Below are 18,584 nucleotides of genomic sequence, written 5' to 3'. Positions count from 1 at the left end.
AGTGCTTAAGCATCAGATCTCAGAAGACATAACTTGTGGGGCAGAAACAAAGAGATGCATCCAGACCCTGCCAAGATTTTGTCCCACTTCATTTAGGGTATTATTATTTTACTCACTGCTGTGCATGGTGTGAGAAGTGTTTTTGTCATTTGACTGGAAAAAAAAGGTCTGTAAGAAAGTAAGATGGAAGAAAGATAGACAGCGACAAAAATCATAAGGGGTAAATAGGAAATGTAAAAAAAGAAAGAACATATTCTATCACATCTCAGCAATCGCACCCGTTTTAAGATCAGGCTCGTTTTGTCGCCAGACGTGAAAATTCTCACTTGCTTGTGCTGATTATTCGCTTCTGTTTCTGTCTGCTGTTGACACCTCCTGACTTGCAGATTCAGGAAGGAGATTAAACGGTGGCCTAAAAATAAACTCCTTGTGGAAGTTCAAGGTCAAAACACGTGCAGAAAAAAAAGTTCCCTTTTGAGTAGCTATATTTAAAAATTACATTTCTGTTTTACACGTGCTGCCAATTATATGCACATGCAGTGGCATTCCAGATCAAGTTATTAAAGGAAAAGCGACAGTTGGTTTGTAGTTATTTGTGCTCTCTGTGTATGCCGAATAATCCCTCTGTGTATCTGTTGCTTGCTTCCTTATCCTTTGTTTTTACTGGCACCCGTCCCTCTGTTTTAGCCCTAATCTGCTCCATGCTGTTCACATTTCGCTCCGTCAAACGTTGATTAAGTCAGTGCTCTGCCTGTCAGGTGATGTACCATCTGCATTTCTCTCCTCGATATCCACTCCCAGCATAATTCAGAGTAGGTTATGAGTTTTCTCACCTCTGATCAGCTCTGCAACTTTCTCTTGAGATTTGACCGTAAAGATGAGAAGCAGGAACTGACATGTGATTAAATTTCAGTTTTTGCCCTAAGCTAATGCACTGTTTCTTAATTGGACAGTACGGTCCATAAGGCTGCTCCTGTCATCCCTCATCTCTGTGAGGAAGACTATTATCTGGTGCAGCGTGGCCTGTTGATCTTCAGCTTCTTGTAGATCAGTGTGCTGCACCAGTGGGGATTTTAGGTGTTAGCCGTGTCTCCCTCAATCCTTCACTTTTTGTGTAGTAAGAGCTGTCTCTGCATGTGTCCTCTCACGAGCTCGCTTTTTGCCTCACCCTCAACCTCTCCTCCACTCATCCCATCCACCACTTTTTCCCCCTCATGAGAAAGGTGTGAAACATCACCTTCATCCATCATGTGTATACACACACACACACCTCACATGTGCTAAAAATAAACCGCTATTAGTAGCAGTCTGAGTGAGGGGTGATGAGAGTGAGGGGGGGTTAACTAGAAGTAACTGTTGGAGAAAGGAGAAAAGGAAAATTCAATACAGTGTGGAGGCAAAAAGAGGAGGAACTGTAGGAAAAGGCTTTTTCATTTTTAATCCTCTTTTATAAAAAAAAACTTGACTTTATTTTAATAACAGAACCGACAATGTATTTTAAATCATCTTCTCAGATGTTCATAATTCATTCTTCATCTAGAGTTTATGCGTTCGGTTTTGCACTGCTTGTCAAAGAAAAAGAACAACAAAAGATGGATGTATGTGGCTGCAAGAAGGAAAGAGATGGCTTAGGAGGTCAGCGGACATCAAAGGAGGGAGTTATGTGTCGGGCAACGCATTGATCAGCTTTCCTAGAGGGCAGCCTTTGACACACTGCCCATGACCCCCAAACCTTCATCAGTAGTATGGCACAGGATGGTAGTATGGCAAGTCTGCGAACAGTGCCAATTTCTATCACAGCCTGGATGTAGGTCTGCAACTAATCACTTCAGGTGGTGACATGACAAAGTGCTCAAAAACTGGCAGAAGTGGTTAAAGAAAGAGACAGCCAGTGATAAGTGGGAGTCAGCAGCAGTTCCAGTTCCTGTGGAGAGAGGCAGAGGTGGCATGTATGAGCAGCAAGATTAGAAAGTAGTTTTTGCCTTTATGGCTAATGGCCATTGAAGCTATTTTAGGCTCGTTAATGGCTATTTAATGTAATAAACACTTACACTGTTGCTGCATTTAGTTATGTTCTGTGGTATTTGATACTTGTTGAATGTACAGATTTTGTTGCTAATAGGCTGAGGCATACATTACTGTAATAAATTATCCATTATGAATGTATATCAAGCTCACAGGGGCCCTACTGTGCTCAGTGACGCATAACAAAATGTGTTTCTGCATTACACAAATATGGCTAAGATGCTTCTGTGAACCAAAAGTACATTTTGTCACATAGACGGCATATTTGGATGGGACTGAGAGATGCTCACTTATAATCAAGTGAAAACAGGAATCGATCATTTGTATTTATTTACTTCCCTCAATGTATTTTTCCAATCCTGCTCAGCACAAAATTGTGTCTGTATTATCTCTAGGCAACCCAAACATCTTGTATAAATTGTGTTTTTGTCCCTCAGTGTGTCCCTTATCCTTCGAACTCTTGTTTCCCCTCTGGTTTCTGTCTTCCCGTGGTGTAGGCTGTCAAATGATGACAACAATTATACATGACTGTGTAGTTTGCAATGAACTTTAATGCAGAGCAGAGTAGTTTCTGTCTTATTTTCAGACATTAATATGAGGAGCGTTGTTTTACATCTATACCCAAAAACTATGAGCATTTTGGAAGTTTAGTGAAACTCATTATGTCAAATGATTTTCACACTCATATAGAAAGTCAGTGCTGTTTATCGAGATTAGATCGGTGGATTTATGAGCATTTAAAGGTACATTGGCTTGTATTTATGATAGAGTGACAGATTGTGTTGTTGAGCCTCAGTGTAACCCCCCCAGGGAAATCCCATGACACCCTTTACTGCACTTAAATCTCAGCAATAACAGAAAATACCCTCTTTTGGAGAACATTAATAATTAAAAAAAAGTGCTTAAATTTAACTGTGACACTATGATACACTGAACTGAACACAGAGCTTAGTGTAACAAAGGTTTACAGGCTAACAGAGAATTAGACTGAACGTATGGTCACAGTATGGCCATTTGTCCTATTTTTAATAGAAAACAGCTGTTTTTGTCAACAGCCATGCTGGCCAGGACAGAAGGGAGGTCAGCAGAGGGTGAAGTAGTTCAAAACTCGCAGTGTTAAAGTGAATGGAAATATTCACATTGGAAATTAATAACTCATTACATTATTTAGTAATGTTAGTTATTCTCCAAGAAAAAAAGAAAAACATGAAGTCTAAATGATGCTTAGTAGTAGTTATCTGTTCCAATATTAAGCAGGGACACTTTTCATGTTACTCTGCTGCTGCCCATGGGATTGATGAATTGATGAATAGACACAGTGTAAATAAATGAAGCGAAAAGCTACAGATGTGGCTTCACACATAACGACTTGATACATGAAGGCCTGATTTGGAATTCAGATCATTTAATTTACACCTTAATGACTTGTTCTCACTTTTTCAGTTTTCAGGAGAAATTTTTAGGAGTATTTTGATAAATAATTAATTTTCTAATCAGCTCTTTGCAGCCAGTCCCTCAGTCATTAAAGGCTAACTAACTCAATGAAAGTGTATTTCCCACCCCTCGTTGACAACTTCCCTTGGCAGGTGGATAAATTTACTGCTAACTATAGCTATCAGAGCAGTGGATAAATCTAAGCTAACTATAGCTATTAAATGCCTCGGGGATCTCTCAGCTTCACTCCCACTGCTGCATGCACATGTACGCTGGATTCTTTACCTTTAGGACAGCGTTATTTCTTGAGGTTAAGTTGAATGCTTTCACTGCAGGCTTGCCAAACATACAAAGAAGAGCACCTCAAGTAACCAATAGATTATTATAGTAGTATGTACAGAAGTATCCACCTGAACATTTTTGTTATTCTTTCTTCAATATGCACATGAACAAAGTATAATTAAAGTATCAATAAGGGAAGAATTTTGTGTATTTTTATTTTTAGCGAAACCTGTTGTTGAAGTAAAATTTAAGTAAAACCAGGAACGTTTTCAAAGTTTGCTATTAACCTGTCGAATAGTAATAATATTATAAAATGCCTGGAAAAAAGTATGAATACACATCACAAAACTGTTGTGATACAAGATCTAAGAGAACCAATATTCACCTTGAAGCAACCCAAAAATATGTTCATTGTAACATATAGCGAGATAAATCAAAGGGAATCTGAGCACAGGTACATTAATTGGCCTTTTGCTTTTTTTTTTTTAAATTATCAGTTGTTAATTTTTGTAAATCATGTAAATTCTCTCCAAAAACTTAATTTAAAGATAAGTAAACATGACAACTTTACCTCATCCACCAAAGAGGTGACACCATAACAGCTTTGTGCACACATCAGTGAGCTTGGAAAGTGATGCCAGTAATAATAAGCAGTGTTGGTCAAGTTACTTGAAAAAGGTAATCAGTAACTAATTACTGATTAGTTCCCCAAAAAGTAATCCCATTACTTTACCGATTATTTATTTTCAAAAGTAATTAATTACTTAGTTACTTAGTTACTTTTATAAAACACGATTTACAACCTGAATAGGTGATAAAGCGATAGATCTTTCAGCCCAATTCTACTTTTTCTGCATAATCCATCATACAAAATGTAATCAAATGGAAAAGTCTCTTTTTAAAACTTGTTTTATTAGTTTTAATCTTTTGCATCAAGCAAAAATTAAATTATATGCAACATTCTCTGACTGGAAGAAATTTGTTTAAATTTTAAGCCTATTTTCTGCACATTCCAGCACATAAAATAAAATATTTTTTTGTGTTTAACTCACTCTTTTAAATAGATGCAAGTAAAACACAGCAGAAAATAACTAAAATCAAAGACTAGTGGTCCTGTTGCTCTATTTTCACCTGTAAAGCAGGAGTGGGGTCGGTGGTGCTCAGTCTGTAAGGATGAATTTCAAAGTTGAAATGCATCTTTCTTTTATGTTATGTTAAATTTGTTTTTGAGTCATTTAAAGGAATGTTTAGTTGGATTTCTTCTATCCCTCCTCTAGCCAACCTTCTATTTCCCTCCTTTGTCTCTGTGTGACACTTTCTGTAATAGACAGCAGCCGCTGAGGACAAAGGGTGCACTTCAGGGCTATCCACCAGGGACACTGGTGGTCAGAGGCACTAAAAGTCTGATGGACCCCAGCTGGGACAGAGCTGTCGCTTCCACTCAGCCATCCGGGCATGAGGAGGGTCGGTCTCAGACAGATACGACCTTGAGAGAGTGTGCTGCTGACCTCCAGTCGATATGACAGGGAGAGAGAGAGCAAGAGGCCGAGAAGGAGAGAGCGGATGGATGGGAAGAAAGAACTGGATGTTGACTGAAGTGGGGCAGATAGGAAAGGATTCATTTTGACAATAAGAGTGTGTTTGAGTGAAGTGATACGCAAGCTTAAAAGTTGTAAATATTTTTGTGCACAAATCTTTCAAACATCATGTTTCTCTCGCTCTCTCCATCTCTGTGCTTAGACTTTTTAAATTAATTTGTTCTAGCATCAGCCCATAATAATCAATTTCACAGCATGTCAGAGCACATTAACATTTAGTGTAATGCATGTTTACTCCCCAGCCTCGTCTGACTAGTGTAAAACAATCACAAACTGATGGTTGATTTATTGAGTTATATCACTGTCTTGATTTCCACATTGATTAAAGAGTTACTTTTTTGTTAATTTAAAAAGCCTCAAGCATTTGTGACTCTTTTAGACAAATAAAGGTAGAAAATGAAACTAAAAAAGCATTTTATAAATAACTAACAGACAAATAAATATATCATACCCCACTAAGAGACTTCCTCACCAGTCTTCTTGACTGACAGTACTCAGTGTCCCTCTTCTTCTCTCTATCAGTGTAAATGTCTCACTTGCCTGTCATGTTCTCAAGTGGCACTTGTCTGTCATCTTTTAGCTCTGCATCAGTTTGATGTCTGTCAGTCAGTTCTGTGTGTGTGTGTGTGTGCGTGCGTGTCTGTGTGTTTGAGCCTGTGTGTGTAGGTGTGTCCCTGCATGGGTTCATCTTTGTGCATTTGCATCTTTCTAGGTGGTCGTCTTATAGCTGGATATTTTCATGGTTCGGCATGGACATACTCCGATACAACTTTACATAACTTTTTTCTGATCACATGCTGCACTCGCAGATGCTCAAGAATGAAGGAAAAAAACTGCAGAAAGTTCTTTTTTTTTGTTGTTATTTTTACTTTCCTGCTGGAAATAATTGCCAGTGTAATTTTTAGCATCTCACTGCAGTGGATCAACGTTCAGTATTTGCTCTGTCAGTACAAATAAAGGAAAACAGTGAAAAGTGGTTCATTTATTAAGTCCAATCATGTCTGGGACTCTTACACCCTTAGTGGTCAGCAGTACCATAGACTACACATTTCTTTTAATCTCATCATAAAACAAAATACTGCGAGTTCTCCCTCCTAAATGTCTTCTTGGTCTTTGATTGTCTTCCATTGTTAAGGCTTAGTAGCACTGTGAAAACCAAACTCCTTCAAATAATTGTTATATGGAAGCAGGCAAAACCCATCATGTGTTATTACATAGAGACATATAAAGAAGACACTTCCGAATGCTTATTCTTAAAGGGTCTTAAGACTTTTTATATGGTGGATCCCCTTTCTGACACAACCCCAAAGAGGTTGATGCATGTTGATCTGTTTTGTTTGCTGAACTGGTCCAACAATAAACTTGTTACACGATTTTATCCTAAACAGAGAGCCTCGGCCTCTGAGGCCTCTTTCATAGTGAGCCTGATGGGCACCTGTTGGATGTCTTAGCAACACTTCCTCTACTCCTTTTCTGAGTGAACAACCCCAAAGATATTTGTGTCTCTTCCCAGGATCAAACCACATACCTTTTACTTGTTTAGTCACTGTGGAAACTACTCTGTAAACACACGATGTCCTTAAAGGGTTAGTGAATAAATAAGTTATGGTGATATTAGAAGCTCCATTTGAAATAATAACATTTTGGTGCCTGCACATTTCAAAAAGTTTGGACAGAGGCAAAAATAAAAAAAATGTTGTTGAACAAGCAAACATGCTGCAAAGGTAGCGAAAGGAAAAAGTTATATAAAATATATATGTTCAACACGGGTTAAAACTGCAGTGCAGAGAAAAAAAAATGAAGACAAGATCTAAAACAGCCACCGCTCATCTGTGTCCAGCCTGCAAAACTGTGTTGTGTTTAGTATGATCAAAAATTGAAATTCTACCATTAATGTGGAACAATATATAAAGAGTTTGGAGTGATATGCTGTCTTTGAGGTGATGTCTTATTCAGGAATTCCTTTCTGATTTTCAGCAAGACAGCGAAAGCACAATCTGCACCAGCTGCACCAGCTTAACTTAAGTTCAGGTCAGACCTGTCACACGCGGAGCATTATATAATGAAAAATATGGCAAAGGATGAAATCCTGTATCAACAAAAATGGGAAGATGTCTCACTTTGAAGACTACAGCACTCTGTTTCCTCAGTTTCCAGACATCGATAAAAGAAGTGATGCAATGCAGTAGAAAACATGTCCCTGTCCAAACTTTTTGAAAACATGGTACTCTTATCAAATTCACTCATGCACTTCAAATACAGAAGTGTATACTTTTAAAAAACTGTAAGCTTGTCTTTGTACAAATCCACTTTGATTTGCAGTTAATACAGGGACATTATTGTTCAATAAAGACTGATTTAATTTATCAATGTAATACTTTGTTTTATTACTACAGTAAGCTCCTTTACAGTTTTTTATTAGCTGTAGTAACCACAGTGTCACTTCCCTGCTCTCAGTCACAGTGATGCTTTCAGTCTGATCCTGATCTGTGTTCTGCTGCTTTTCCATTGTTTTGTCTGCTCATCTGTCTGCGAGTCTGCATGATGTCAGTCTGACTCCATCTCCATTTCCTCTGATCCAGGCCTTTTGTGCGGCTGCATGTTTACACACGCGCACACACACGCTCACCGACACATATGGGTATGTGTGATCTCATCAGTTCCCACCTCCGGTTCTCCAAATCGGATTCTTCTCGGAGTTATTTATAGCTGTTGTGGCCCACTCCACCATGTGCATCGCATCATGACCTGTGCTCCTACCTGCCTTTGGGGAAAAGGGGCAGCATGGGTTTATCAGGTGACTGTGTCTGTGTCCTCTCTGTAGCTTATTTTCATAGTCAAGAGAAATACTTGATTACTCACTGTGTATTTCAAGGTTTTCAGTTGGAGTTAACTCATTTGTCTCATTCAGTGCCAGCACAAGTCATCTGAAGTGCTGCATTTTATGCTGTGTGGTACACGGAAAAATTTCCAGGTGTGCATTTCTAAAATGCTTAACTGATTAATGTGATAGCCAAATAGACTACATTTTCTACATTTTTTTTCCACCTACATGCAAGTTTGTTCTTACTTTAAGTGCAGCATTACAGCAGTCCAATGAGTTTAATATATTTTCCACTAAAGGTTGAAGACAGATAATGGCCTCCCAGTAAGTTTTTAATGAAAGTAGCTGTAAAAAAAAAAAAAAAAAGTTATTTAAAAAACAGAAGATGCAGACATGAATTAAAATTTTCCTCCATGACACTAGAACACCTACTAATGTTCTTGCCTCCTATCTATTGGCATGAGACACGTGTGGCGGGTCTCTAACCACATAAATAAAATGCTGTGTTCAAGCTTGTGTGGCAACAAGGTGGCTTTCACACACTGGTGCCCTCATAAACAAATGTTTATGAGAATGCATATATTTATTGGAAGATGTAATTACATACTAATCTATTTATATTTATAAGTACAATATTATTTTTTTCTATTAAATAAACTTACAAAATGACTGACTGTTCAGCTAACTGTTGTGCCCATGTCACATTTCTTACTTTCTTCTATCATTTCAAATATCAGCTCTCATATTTTACTCTGACACGTGCCTCTGCACTTCAAGCCTGATTAGAGAGACAGTGCTGTCTTTGGATGCCTACTGAAATCCACACTGTAAATATATAACACTATTTTCTTCCCCGATATTTGTACATTTGATATTTTTGAATACCGTTCATATGTATATAGTGCCACAGAACGATGCACCTCACCACCCTCCTTTCTTTCCCTCATGTCTGCACTGAGCAGGAGATGCTCTGTATCCCATTGTACATGTGTATAGTGACAATAAATGGCATTCTATTCTATTCTGTTCTAATGACAGGACTATTTTTAAACCCCAGCATTAGCAAAGTGATCAGAAGATGTGAGTATAAATGATCATATCACAATGACCAGACTTAGAAAAAGTAACGCTTAATAGGAAACATGAGGTTTGTTTTGGAGTAAGCACTTTATTACTTTTCACCCCAATAATGTGTGGCTGGTCTCAAGAATTCAGATTTTTCCTTCTCATAAAAAAATCGAATTTCTTTTACTTGCCCAATGGTTGGGACAATCTGTTACTGACAACAATCCCGTTACTTGAAAATGATTTTAAATGTAATTGCACTGGTTGAGCTCACAAGTTCAACAGCCTTACATTGTGTACTTGTTAGTTTACACAACAGTCCATGATCAGCTGACTTTTACAGTAACTGAAGGAGATACAGTAGTGGAACAAATGACAACTGCATGTCTACATATTGAAAATCGGGGTAACTTAGCTGCCTTTTTAAACTTTAGGGCACTGTCATCAAATTAACTATGAAGACAGCGGGTCACGTGAAAATTAATGAGATCAAGATTAACATAGAAATCTAGAAAACAATGGCTGATTAGAAGTATAACCAATCACACTGCAAGGTTTTATTTAGCCTGGATTTGGACGTCTCTTCAGACAACTGTAGTAAAGTATATTTACTCAAAGGATGGGAGAGTAACAGGAAAAAGGATTAGAAATAATTACTCTCTGGAAGGCATGCTCAACTCTTTTCTGAAATAACCACTCAGTCTGCATGCGTGAGTTTGTATGTGTGTTTGCTCTGCAGAATGCTAATGGCTCGCCATAGCTTTCCCAGCCATGTTAATATGGTTTGTCAGGTCCACAATGTAATATCAGAGAGACAGTGGTTCACAAACTAAGCTGTGTGTGATGAAGCACAAGCAGCATTGTGTACATGTTTCTGACTGTGTTACCATATGTGTTATATTCACTGGCACAATGTAAGAGATAAAATTGGAACGCCTGTCTGTGTCCTTTTTAAGGGATACGTGGGGCAGGGTGAAAATAGATGGTTGTAAGTGTGTGTGTATGCCGGTTTGTGTGTGGCTTTATGTTCAACCCAGACCTGGGGAATTGATGCTGTGCGTTGTGTCCATGACGACAGCTTCTTTCTCTCTCCCTCTTTATGTCTCTCACCCTCTGTCAGTCCATTTCTCTCTTGCTTGTTCTCTTTGGTGACAGTTGACAGATTTAACACAATAGAGCATTTGACTGGGCCTGGCTGTCTGAGACAATCATGGCTTCCTCTGCTTCCCTTTCGTCCCCTCTCCTCTGTTATCTACATTATATGTGATTTCCCGATGTAAACAACCGGTTGCACGTATTGACTCGTATACAAAGATGCTCTATGTGCGCGTAAAGATTCTCAATATCCACCGTGTTTGCATGTGATTGTGCTTAATGCATTTTTATCCGTGGTCATCAATAGTGCGCTATCCCCCCTCTGTGACTTTGCAGGGCTTTGCGTGTGCAGTACAGGCAGGTTTGTCCTTTGGTACAGGTTGGATCATTTTGTGCCTTTTGATTAGCTGCTGATTCAGCGTGGCATCAGCTGTCATTGTCCTATTGTCCTGTTGTCCATGAGACATTCATTTAGATATCACCAGATGGGTTATATTATATTTGTCCTTGCCTAGGCTGTATGAGTCAGTCAAAGTAATGAACAAGGAATTCAACTGGCAGTCGACCTTTTTAACAGGGAAGATATCAGAGAAGGTATTAAACCTGCTGTAATTAGGAATTTATTTTGCGTTTTGTTGCTGGTCAGGGCTTTTATTTTTAAAATGGTCGATTAAAGCTGTGAGTCTAAGTTATTTACAGGAAAAACAGTTGGTCTTCCTATTTGTAATGTTGTACACATGGCTGACTTTAAGGTTAAGCTAATGAGGCGATGTTAATGATTTGGCAGCAACTCAAAACTTGTTCATGCTTTTTTCTGGTTAGTGGGTGTGTAAATGACATTGAAGGGCACATAAAATCCACTTACCAGAACATTCGTTACACATTCAAGTGTGTTGTAGGTTTTATTTTATGTGCAAGAGGGCATGTGTGCTTTCTTTGCTTTGAAATATCTATAAATACTTTAATCTGCACTGACCTCTAGTGGACAATGTTTGAAGTTGCGCTTGTTTTGTTGAAAACGTCCAGTGAGGAGGTGTGTGGCTGATTATTTTACGTTTCTGTGCTGTGATTCCCTCTTGCAGTCCATGAGCTCACAGTACACCCACACTTTCCAGTAGTAAGGCACACTTTTGCAATATTTTGTAATTCTCTTTCCTCTCTCACAGTCTACCTTTCTTCCCCCCACAACCTTCTTTCCCATTCTCTTTCTTCTCTCCCAGTAGGTTTTCTCACCATCCAGCACCTGCTCGCCGGCACTATGAAATTGAAAAGTCACTCATTCTGCATTCAATATGATATGGTATAAATAATACATTGTTTATTTCTAACCATCACGCGCCAGACTGGTTTTGTACTTTTGTTTTTGCATGGAGAGTTGAAAATTGGAAATTTCCTACATTCTTATCTCTGTGTTTTCAATCAGCTGTGTTGCCATTTTCTGTTGCTGCACTTGTTGCCTGTGCACTGTGCTTGCAGACTTTTGTCACCGTTCCACATGCATTGTGCGCTGCCACGGGGCATAACGAGAATAATATATCAGCGGTAATTTACAAAACACACTGTCAGTGCACATATTAGACATAAATGAAAGACATAGAGAGACTCATTCAGTCTTGCTGAATAGGTAATTGAGAGTAGGTGTCTTTTTTTTTAACCTTTTTCATTAGTACATGAAACCTGAGGGTGAAAAAAAACATGCCTTATCAAAACAGGTGGTGCATGTTTGTTCATGTATAGATGCACACAGTACATGGGAAAAAACATTATGTCACGCCCACAGGAAAGAAAGAGATACACGATTGTGCTACCACAAAATACAGCTGTTTCATAATACAAGCCAAACATTGCCCACCTGTGTTGGTTATGTGGGCTCTGCAGTCACTGGTCATAATGAGCAACTCCGAGGAGAGCATTGGAGGTTTTTATGCATTCATCCTCATTTCCATATTCCCTCTGTCTTACTGGCTGTTCATGAAGAAAGGTGAGTGTCACTCTTAGAAAGATTTAAAGATTTCTGTAGATCTCATTCTCTTAATTTGTTTAAGGTTTGTTGAAGGTGCTATTTTAAGCGGAAATCTGTATCATAAACTTATTGAAGGGTTAATGAAAGATTTAAAGGATCCACCAAGATCCAGGATCTGTTACATGAGAAACACTTTAAAGTGCTTTGAAGATCATAGCTGCCGTTATAAGGTGCTATATAAATGCAGGCCATTTACAACTCTGCTACTTATGGAACTGCATTTCTGGCTCACTGGAAATCCCTTTTAACATGGCAGATTTAGTAGGAATGGCAAGTGAATGGATATTTCACTTCATATTTAGTCTCCATGCTAATGAGAAGCAAAATGTTACAGATAAAACAAAACAAAAATGAGATTTAGGAAATCAGCGAGGTATTGTTGCATTGGCGAATAGTACTATTTGTAGGTGATTTATTGTTGATGTATTATAATTTTACTAACTTGCATAACATATTAACACTATTAGGGGAGTGAGGGGCGTGTCAGTTGGGCTATTTATTGCAAGGGATGAAAAAGAAGAGAAGCTGCGATTATTTAGGTACATGGATGTTATACAGTAAGGTAATGAAACTGAATGGAAAACGAACTGAATGTGATGCTTCTTCCCTTGATGCCTACAAGTCCGCATGAGTGTCTGGTTTAGCATTAAAATACCTGATCTTTGCCCTTTGTGCCCACTAGATGTCCCAGTCTAGCTGATCTGGAATTTAAGAACGTCCATATTCTTCCTCCCAACCCCCAAGTCAGACCTGTTCAGTGATGTTGTGTAGTATTTTTACTGATTATACTGTCACATAATAAGGCAGTTACACAAAAGATGACATGTTTGGCCATACAGGCACATTTATAGTGATTAAACGACCATACTTTATGTTTATCCTTGTATTTATATGTTAAAAAAGTGGAAACAAAATAGGTTTGTGTGTGTATTTTTTCTTAGGCATGTTAAGTCAAGCGTTATTAATGCAGAGATCAATAGTAATGTATACATGACAGGGTCAGTACAGCAAAACATCTCCATAGAGCCCTTAAGAGCAATATAAGCATGTAGCCTGTCATAAATCTTCATTCCTTCAATCAATGTACCCCGAGGTGATCTGATCTCAAATGTCAGCTCACGCATCCATAATAATCCCCTGAGTCTTAAGTTTGACATATAGAAAGAATGGTAAATGGTTAATGGCCTGTATTTATATAGCGCTTTACTAGTCCCTAAGGACCCCAAAGCGCTTTACATATCCAGTCATCCACCCATTCACACACTGGTGATGGCAAGCTACATTGTAGCCACAGCCTGGGGCGCACTGACAGAGGCGAGGCTGCCGGACACTGGCGCCACCGGGCCCTCTGACCACCAACTCGCAACTCTTGAGCCACGATCGCCCTCCATAAATACAGACGACACATGTCAGTAAATTCACTCGAGTCTATTAGAAAAGCCATAAACCTATCAGTACAAATGAGAACAACACTCTCCACAGTTTAGCGCCTATCAGTTGTCTAGCTTCCCCTCAGTGCTTATGTCTCACAGCATCTCTCACGGTATATTTAGCAGCAGAAGAAATTTGGAAAAATCAATAGTAGGCTGGGAAGTTTGTGATTTATTTTTAAACATAAGTGATTCCAGTCTTCTCATAATATGGTTCATACTAGAAAAAGAGAGCAAATAAGGTTTGGCTTTTAAGGTCTCATTAGTCTGCGATGTCTCAGCAGGGAACACACAAAGTAACCTCAGGCACCATATACTTACCAGACTGTATGGAAATTAGCCTTTCTTCTAGCAAAGTCCTCCACATAACTCCATCCCTACTATTTGTAGTTTCTACTATTTCATAAATGATATTCATTTATGAAATCATACCAGATACATATCTATAGTAGCGAACTAGAACCTGTATCATCTTATAGATGAATCTCTGTAACACTGTTGCAGATTGAACTAATTGCCTTTCAAATGGTTAGTGAAAAAACAGTTATTGATAGAGATTTTTTTTTAACTATATGGATTAGTGAGTCGTGCATGGAGTTTATTCTTGTTCATATCAAATCAGTTTAGTCCACTTTTATTATAATTTGAAGATGCATAAACATATGTAAACTACAACGTGACAGAATATTTGTGGGATCTCTCATTTTCTTACCCATTTTAAGTTAATGGGCCATATGTGTACATACATAAAAATTCTCAAAGACTTTAGTTCATAAATTGAAAGTTGAAAATGTATCCACATTGTCTTAATACTAGCCTTTCAACTCTGCAGAGAGAGAAGAAGACTATTTTACTTCTGCATGGATCAGGCCTTTATTTCATGGTTTTACTGGGCTGTGAACACCATGCACAACATTTGGACAGCTCTTAAACTGAAGCGTGAGCATATGTAGATACTTTTTGGTTTAATATAGAAGTTTAAATGCAAAATGATCTCAATAACATAAAGAAAGAAGTCACACATTATATGAAAAACATAAAAACAGCTATTTATAATTTATAATTCAGACAAATTCAAGAGTATTTTCTATTCTAATGACCATTCATAAAATAGTGGCAAAACAGTTTATGCAGTATACACTATTTGTATATGCTGTATTTGTAAGCTGTCGATGGCACTGTAGTGTGATGGAGCTCGAAGTCTAACTGTGTCTAATTTTGGACCTGTTGCACCGAGTTTTTGAACTTAATGAGCTTTTTGATTGAGAGGGTCGTCCTTTCTTTTGAAATTAAAAGCCTTTGGAGTTGTAGATTTGATGAGAAATAGCAGAGAAAGTAGGGTAGGAGGATAGCGGAGGAGTAGAGGACACGTCTGCGGGTCCAATTTTCTATGGTGACAGCCAGAATGAGGTGAAAAATCCTCCAGGAGGCGAGAGATGCTGGAGGGTAATAAAGAATAGATACCTCTTCCCTCTGCACTTCGCTACACAGAGGAATCTGACCTCAGTCACTCCTGCTCCTCAGTTTGTCCTTCCTTTGTACCCTCTTGTTCTGTTTCTGTCTTTTCTTACTTCTCATTACTTCCCCCTGCTACCACGTGTCTTGCAGCAGCCTGCCTCACTTCTTCCCATCTATCCCCTTGAATGGCAACTCTTCAACATAAAAGTGGGTAGAGAAATCATTTTTAACCAACAAGTCAGGCTCAGGTTTCTTTATCTCCCTCTCTCTGTCTCTGTTGTCAGTGACTGGTTTAATATTTCTCTGTTTACATTTACCATGTCTGCAATTAGAGCTCTGCTTCAATACAAATTGTATACACTGCTGCTGTAGAATTAAGAGAAAAAAAACAGCTATGGTGGTGAAGCGTCTCTCGGCTTTGACACTGTTTATGTAAAAGCAACGTCAGCCAAGAATAGGTTTCCTGTGACCTTGTCTGAAATGTGCATGCTTGTGTGACCCACCATGTCCACGATGGCGCTGTTTATGTGACAGTAATGAGGTATGCCACTGCACTGCCCAGTTGAAAATGTAGCAACAGGAATGTCAAGAAAGAGAAACAAGAGCAGAAGTAAAAACAGACACTGCACATTTGTCAAGCTGCTGCTGTCTTTCCTCTCTCAACCCTTCCACTTTCCAAAGAAAGAGACAGAATGGGAAGAACAGCGGGACAATAAGACAGAGAGGCAACATACCATTTCCCCCCAGCTCTGTTATTTTTGCAGCATAATGTGAAGCGATACCCTCCCTGGGAGTTATTCAGGGTGGGGCAGAATTTACTTAGATAGTGGGTAACAGTAACAGCCTGCACAGATTCAAGTTGAATCTTTAGGTATCCAAACCTGAGCTGATGACTGACAAACACTATGAATATTTAGGGGTGATGCAATTACCAAATCACAGCACGAGTCCTTATGAAAGAGGATATGTTTTTCTTTCTTTAAAAAAAAAAAAGATCAAGAACTGATCTCAAATATTTGGCAGTAAGAGTTAATTAGTTTACCAATTTTTCTTTATTACCGCACATTTATGATGTTTGTTTTTCATTCACTTTACACATTTTTCTGTCATAAATCCTCCACTGTGTGTGAAGCATTTGAACTACGCCATCAGTAATATAAGATTAACTTATGGACAACTCATGGTTGGTGACCACAAGTCAAAACAATTCTATAGAAATGCTTATCTCTATCAACAGATATGTCAATATGGATATTTTGAAACAAAGGACAAGATTTTCATTACTGGAAGCTTTGTGGTTAGCTCATCTGGCCAAAGGACCAATGAGCCCATGCCATGCTGATTCATCTGTTGTCCATCCACAATTTACAAGAAGCACTATTCCTGCTACAGTGTTGGTCATAATTTAAACACATTTACATGCAATGGTAACCGAGTGGGTCTTCACCCAAAATGTGCTCAAGGACAAGCTCACATTTGTCATTTTCAATTGATTTTAATCCTCATTAGTTTGTCAAATAAAGCCAACCTTATATCTTTCTGGATTTCACACATTTACAATAAACTCTGAAGTGTGGGGGATTGAGAGCTGGATGAACAACTATGTCAACTGTTCTGATTTTAATTTCTAAACCACTTGTCATCTAAGTTCTACTGAAAAGTCATGTTCGAACAGGGACCCTGTGTGGAGATTAAAGGCAGGGTAGGATTAGCCAAAAGTGGGAAAACTGCAGCATGATTTGACTTTTTATTATCTTTTTTAAACTTGTCTGCAATTTGCAAACACTGAGCCGTGGATAGAACAGGAAGTCAAAGCCTAGACATCAAAATTGGCAAACTAGCAAAAGAGGTCCCAGGTTGCAAAGAAGCTAACATGATAACCAATAAAAAAAATGTAGAGAAAGCCCAAAGGTTTTCTTTCAACAATAGCAATAGCTAGCATGTTTATAGCATGTCTACTATTTACCTGAGTACAGGTAATCTAATAGGACGTTCTTGTAGAACTTTCTCAACCGCTTCTGCCATGTAGGCTAATTTTGTGCCACACGTAACATTTTTGTAAAGTACATAACATGCCCCTCAGCATGTACCTTGAATTATTACATTGACATTCTTCTCATAGAAGCATTAAGCATTTCTATACCAGAGCCAGAAATCTGAGCCCTTGTAGCTACACATTAAAAAAGTTAATGAGACATTCTATCGACCGACAGGAACAACGTCTGCAGTACAGATGCTGCAATCTCTACAGTGAAAACACACATTTGAGATGAATTAGGGTGAACGTAAATATGTTTTTTTTTCCATTACTTAAATCTGCTTTTAAACACTCTCTCCCAGTTACCAAGGAAACCACATTAGGCAAATCAATGAAGGTAATGTCGCTGGAGAGGGAGGGTATACCTCAACTCTCTCATCTCCCCCAAACGATTTGCCTCGCTGTGTGTGTGTGTGTGTGTGTGTGTGTGTATCTGTCTCTGTTTGTCTCTCTCCCTCTCATTTTCTATGCCATCTCCCTCTCATCCTCTCCCCTCTCTTTATCTGCCGCCTCTCTCTCACTCGCTCCCTCTTTCCCCCTCACAACACTTGCTTTCTGACAACCACTGCCAAAGGACTAGCAGGCGCAGCGCATCCCTAGATTCCATCACTCGGCAGGCAGGGGGGCCTGGAAGAAGAGGAGGAGAAGGGAGGGGGAAATGCCCCCTAAAAAAGTTCAACAGTTGCGACGTTCTGGACTTCTGTGTGACAGCCTGTAGCTTAAGTGGTTATGGCCTTCACCGGGGAATAAGAGGGGTTGACTGAAGAAAGATTCTGGGGAAAGAAGAGAAACGCCCGTCAAGCCAAGCTATCAGCCGCTTATCGTTATAGTTGACCTCACTTTGTAAAATCCCTCTGAAGTTAGAACACTTTGGACTTCATCAAAGTGACTAAAAGTGAGGAAGACAGTGGAAGACAACTCTGCTGAGCTTAAAGTGCTCAGGCTGAGGACAGCTGGACAGGTTTACATGTCCTGACTTGGACATATGGGCGGCCTCTCAAGATGTTGAATCTGGACGGGTTAGAGGTGATTGCGGTGCTGCTGGTCATGGGTCTCTTCATCAAAGTCTTAGAGCAGTTTGGGATGTTCGAACCTGTCGGTGGGGAAGGTAATGCTTGTTTGTTTCTTTAAGAGTTTTGTCTATTAAAAATAATTATATAAACATAAACAAATTGAGTTCTCTGATATTAAATGATACTTGTTTGTACAAGTGAGCGCATGAACAGTTTTATCTGCACCACGCATTCCTTCTGGTTCTGAATGAGCTGCAATCTTTTCCAAGGGTTTGGGTTACCAGTGCAACAGTGGGCCA

The 18,584-nt window shown here is 38.9% G+C and overlaps 1 protein-coding gene across 4 annotated transcripts in view; it reads left to right on the top strand.

The window, feature by feature from the left end:
• LOC147316243 (A-type potassium channel modulatory protein KCNIP2-like) overlaps positions 1-18,584 on the top strand; it is a 121,895-nt gene that overhangs the window by 73,223 nt on the left and 30,088 nt on the right. Inside the window, exon 1 of one of the 4 annotated variants that reach the window (XM_086259571.1) lies at positions 17,819-18,380. The exons of the other annotated variants lie outside the window; for them this stretch is intronic. Coding sequence (XP_086115697.1) covers positions 18,275-18,380 — 106 coding nt within the window. The 5' untranslated portion in view covers positions 17,819-18,274. Of the gene's footprint in view, positions 1-17,818; positions 18,381-18,584 lie in introns of those variants that run through there. 4 annotated transcript variants of the gene reach the window in all.

This window comes from Aulonocara sp. 'chitande type north' Nkhata Bay, linkage group LG13, assembly GCF_057382095.1.
Source record: "Aulonocara sp. 'chitande type north' Nkhata Bay isolate Kocher_YH1m ecotype deep benthic linkage group LG13, A_spYH_male_GT1.1, whole genome shotgun sequence".
NCBI classification, from domain to species: Eukaryota; Metazoa; Chordata; class Actinopteri; order Cichliformes; family Cichlidae; genus Aulonocara; species Aulonocara sp. 'chitande type north' Nkhata Bay.
The sequence above is the reverse complement of the archived record's forward strand: the minus strand, read 5'-3'. Positions and strand labels throughout refer to the sequence as shown.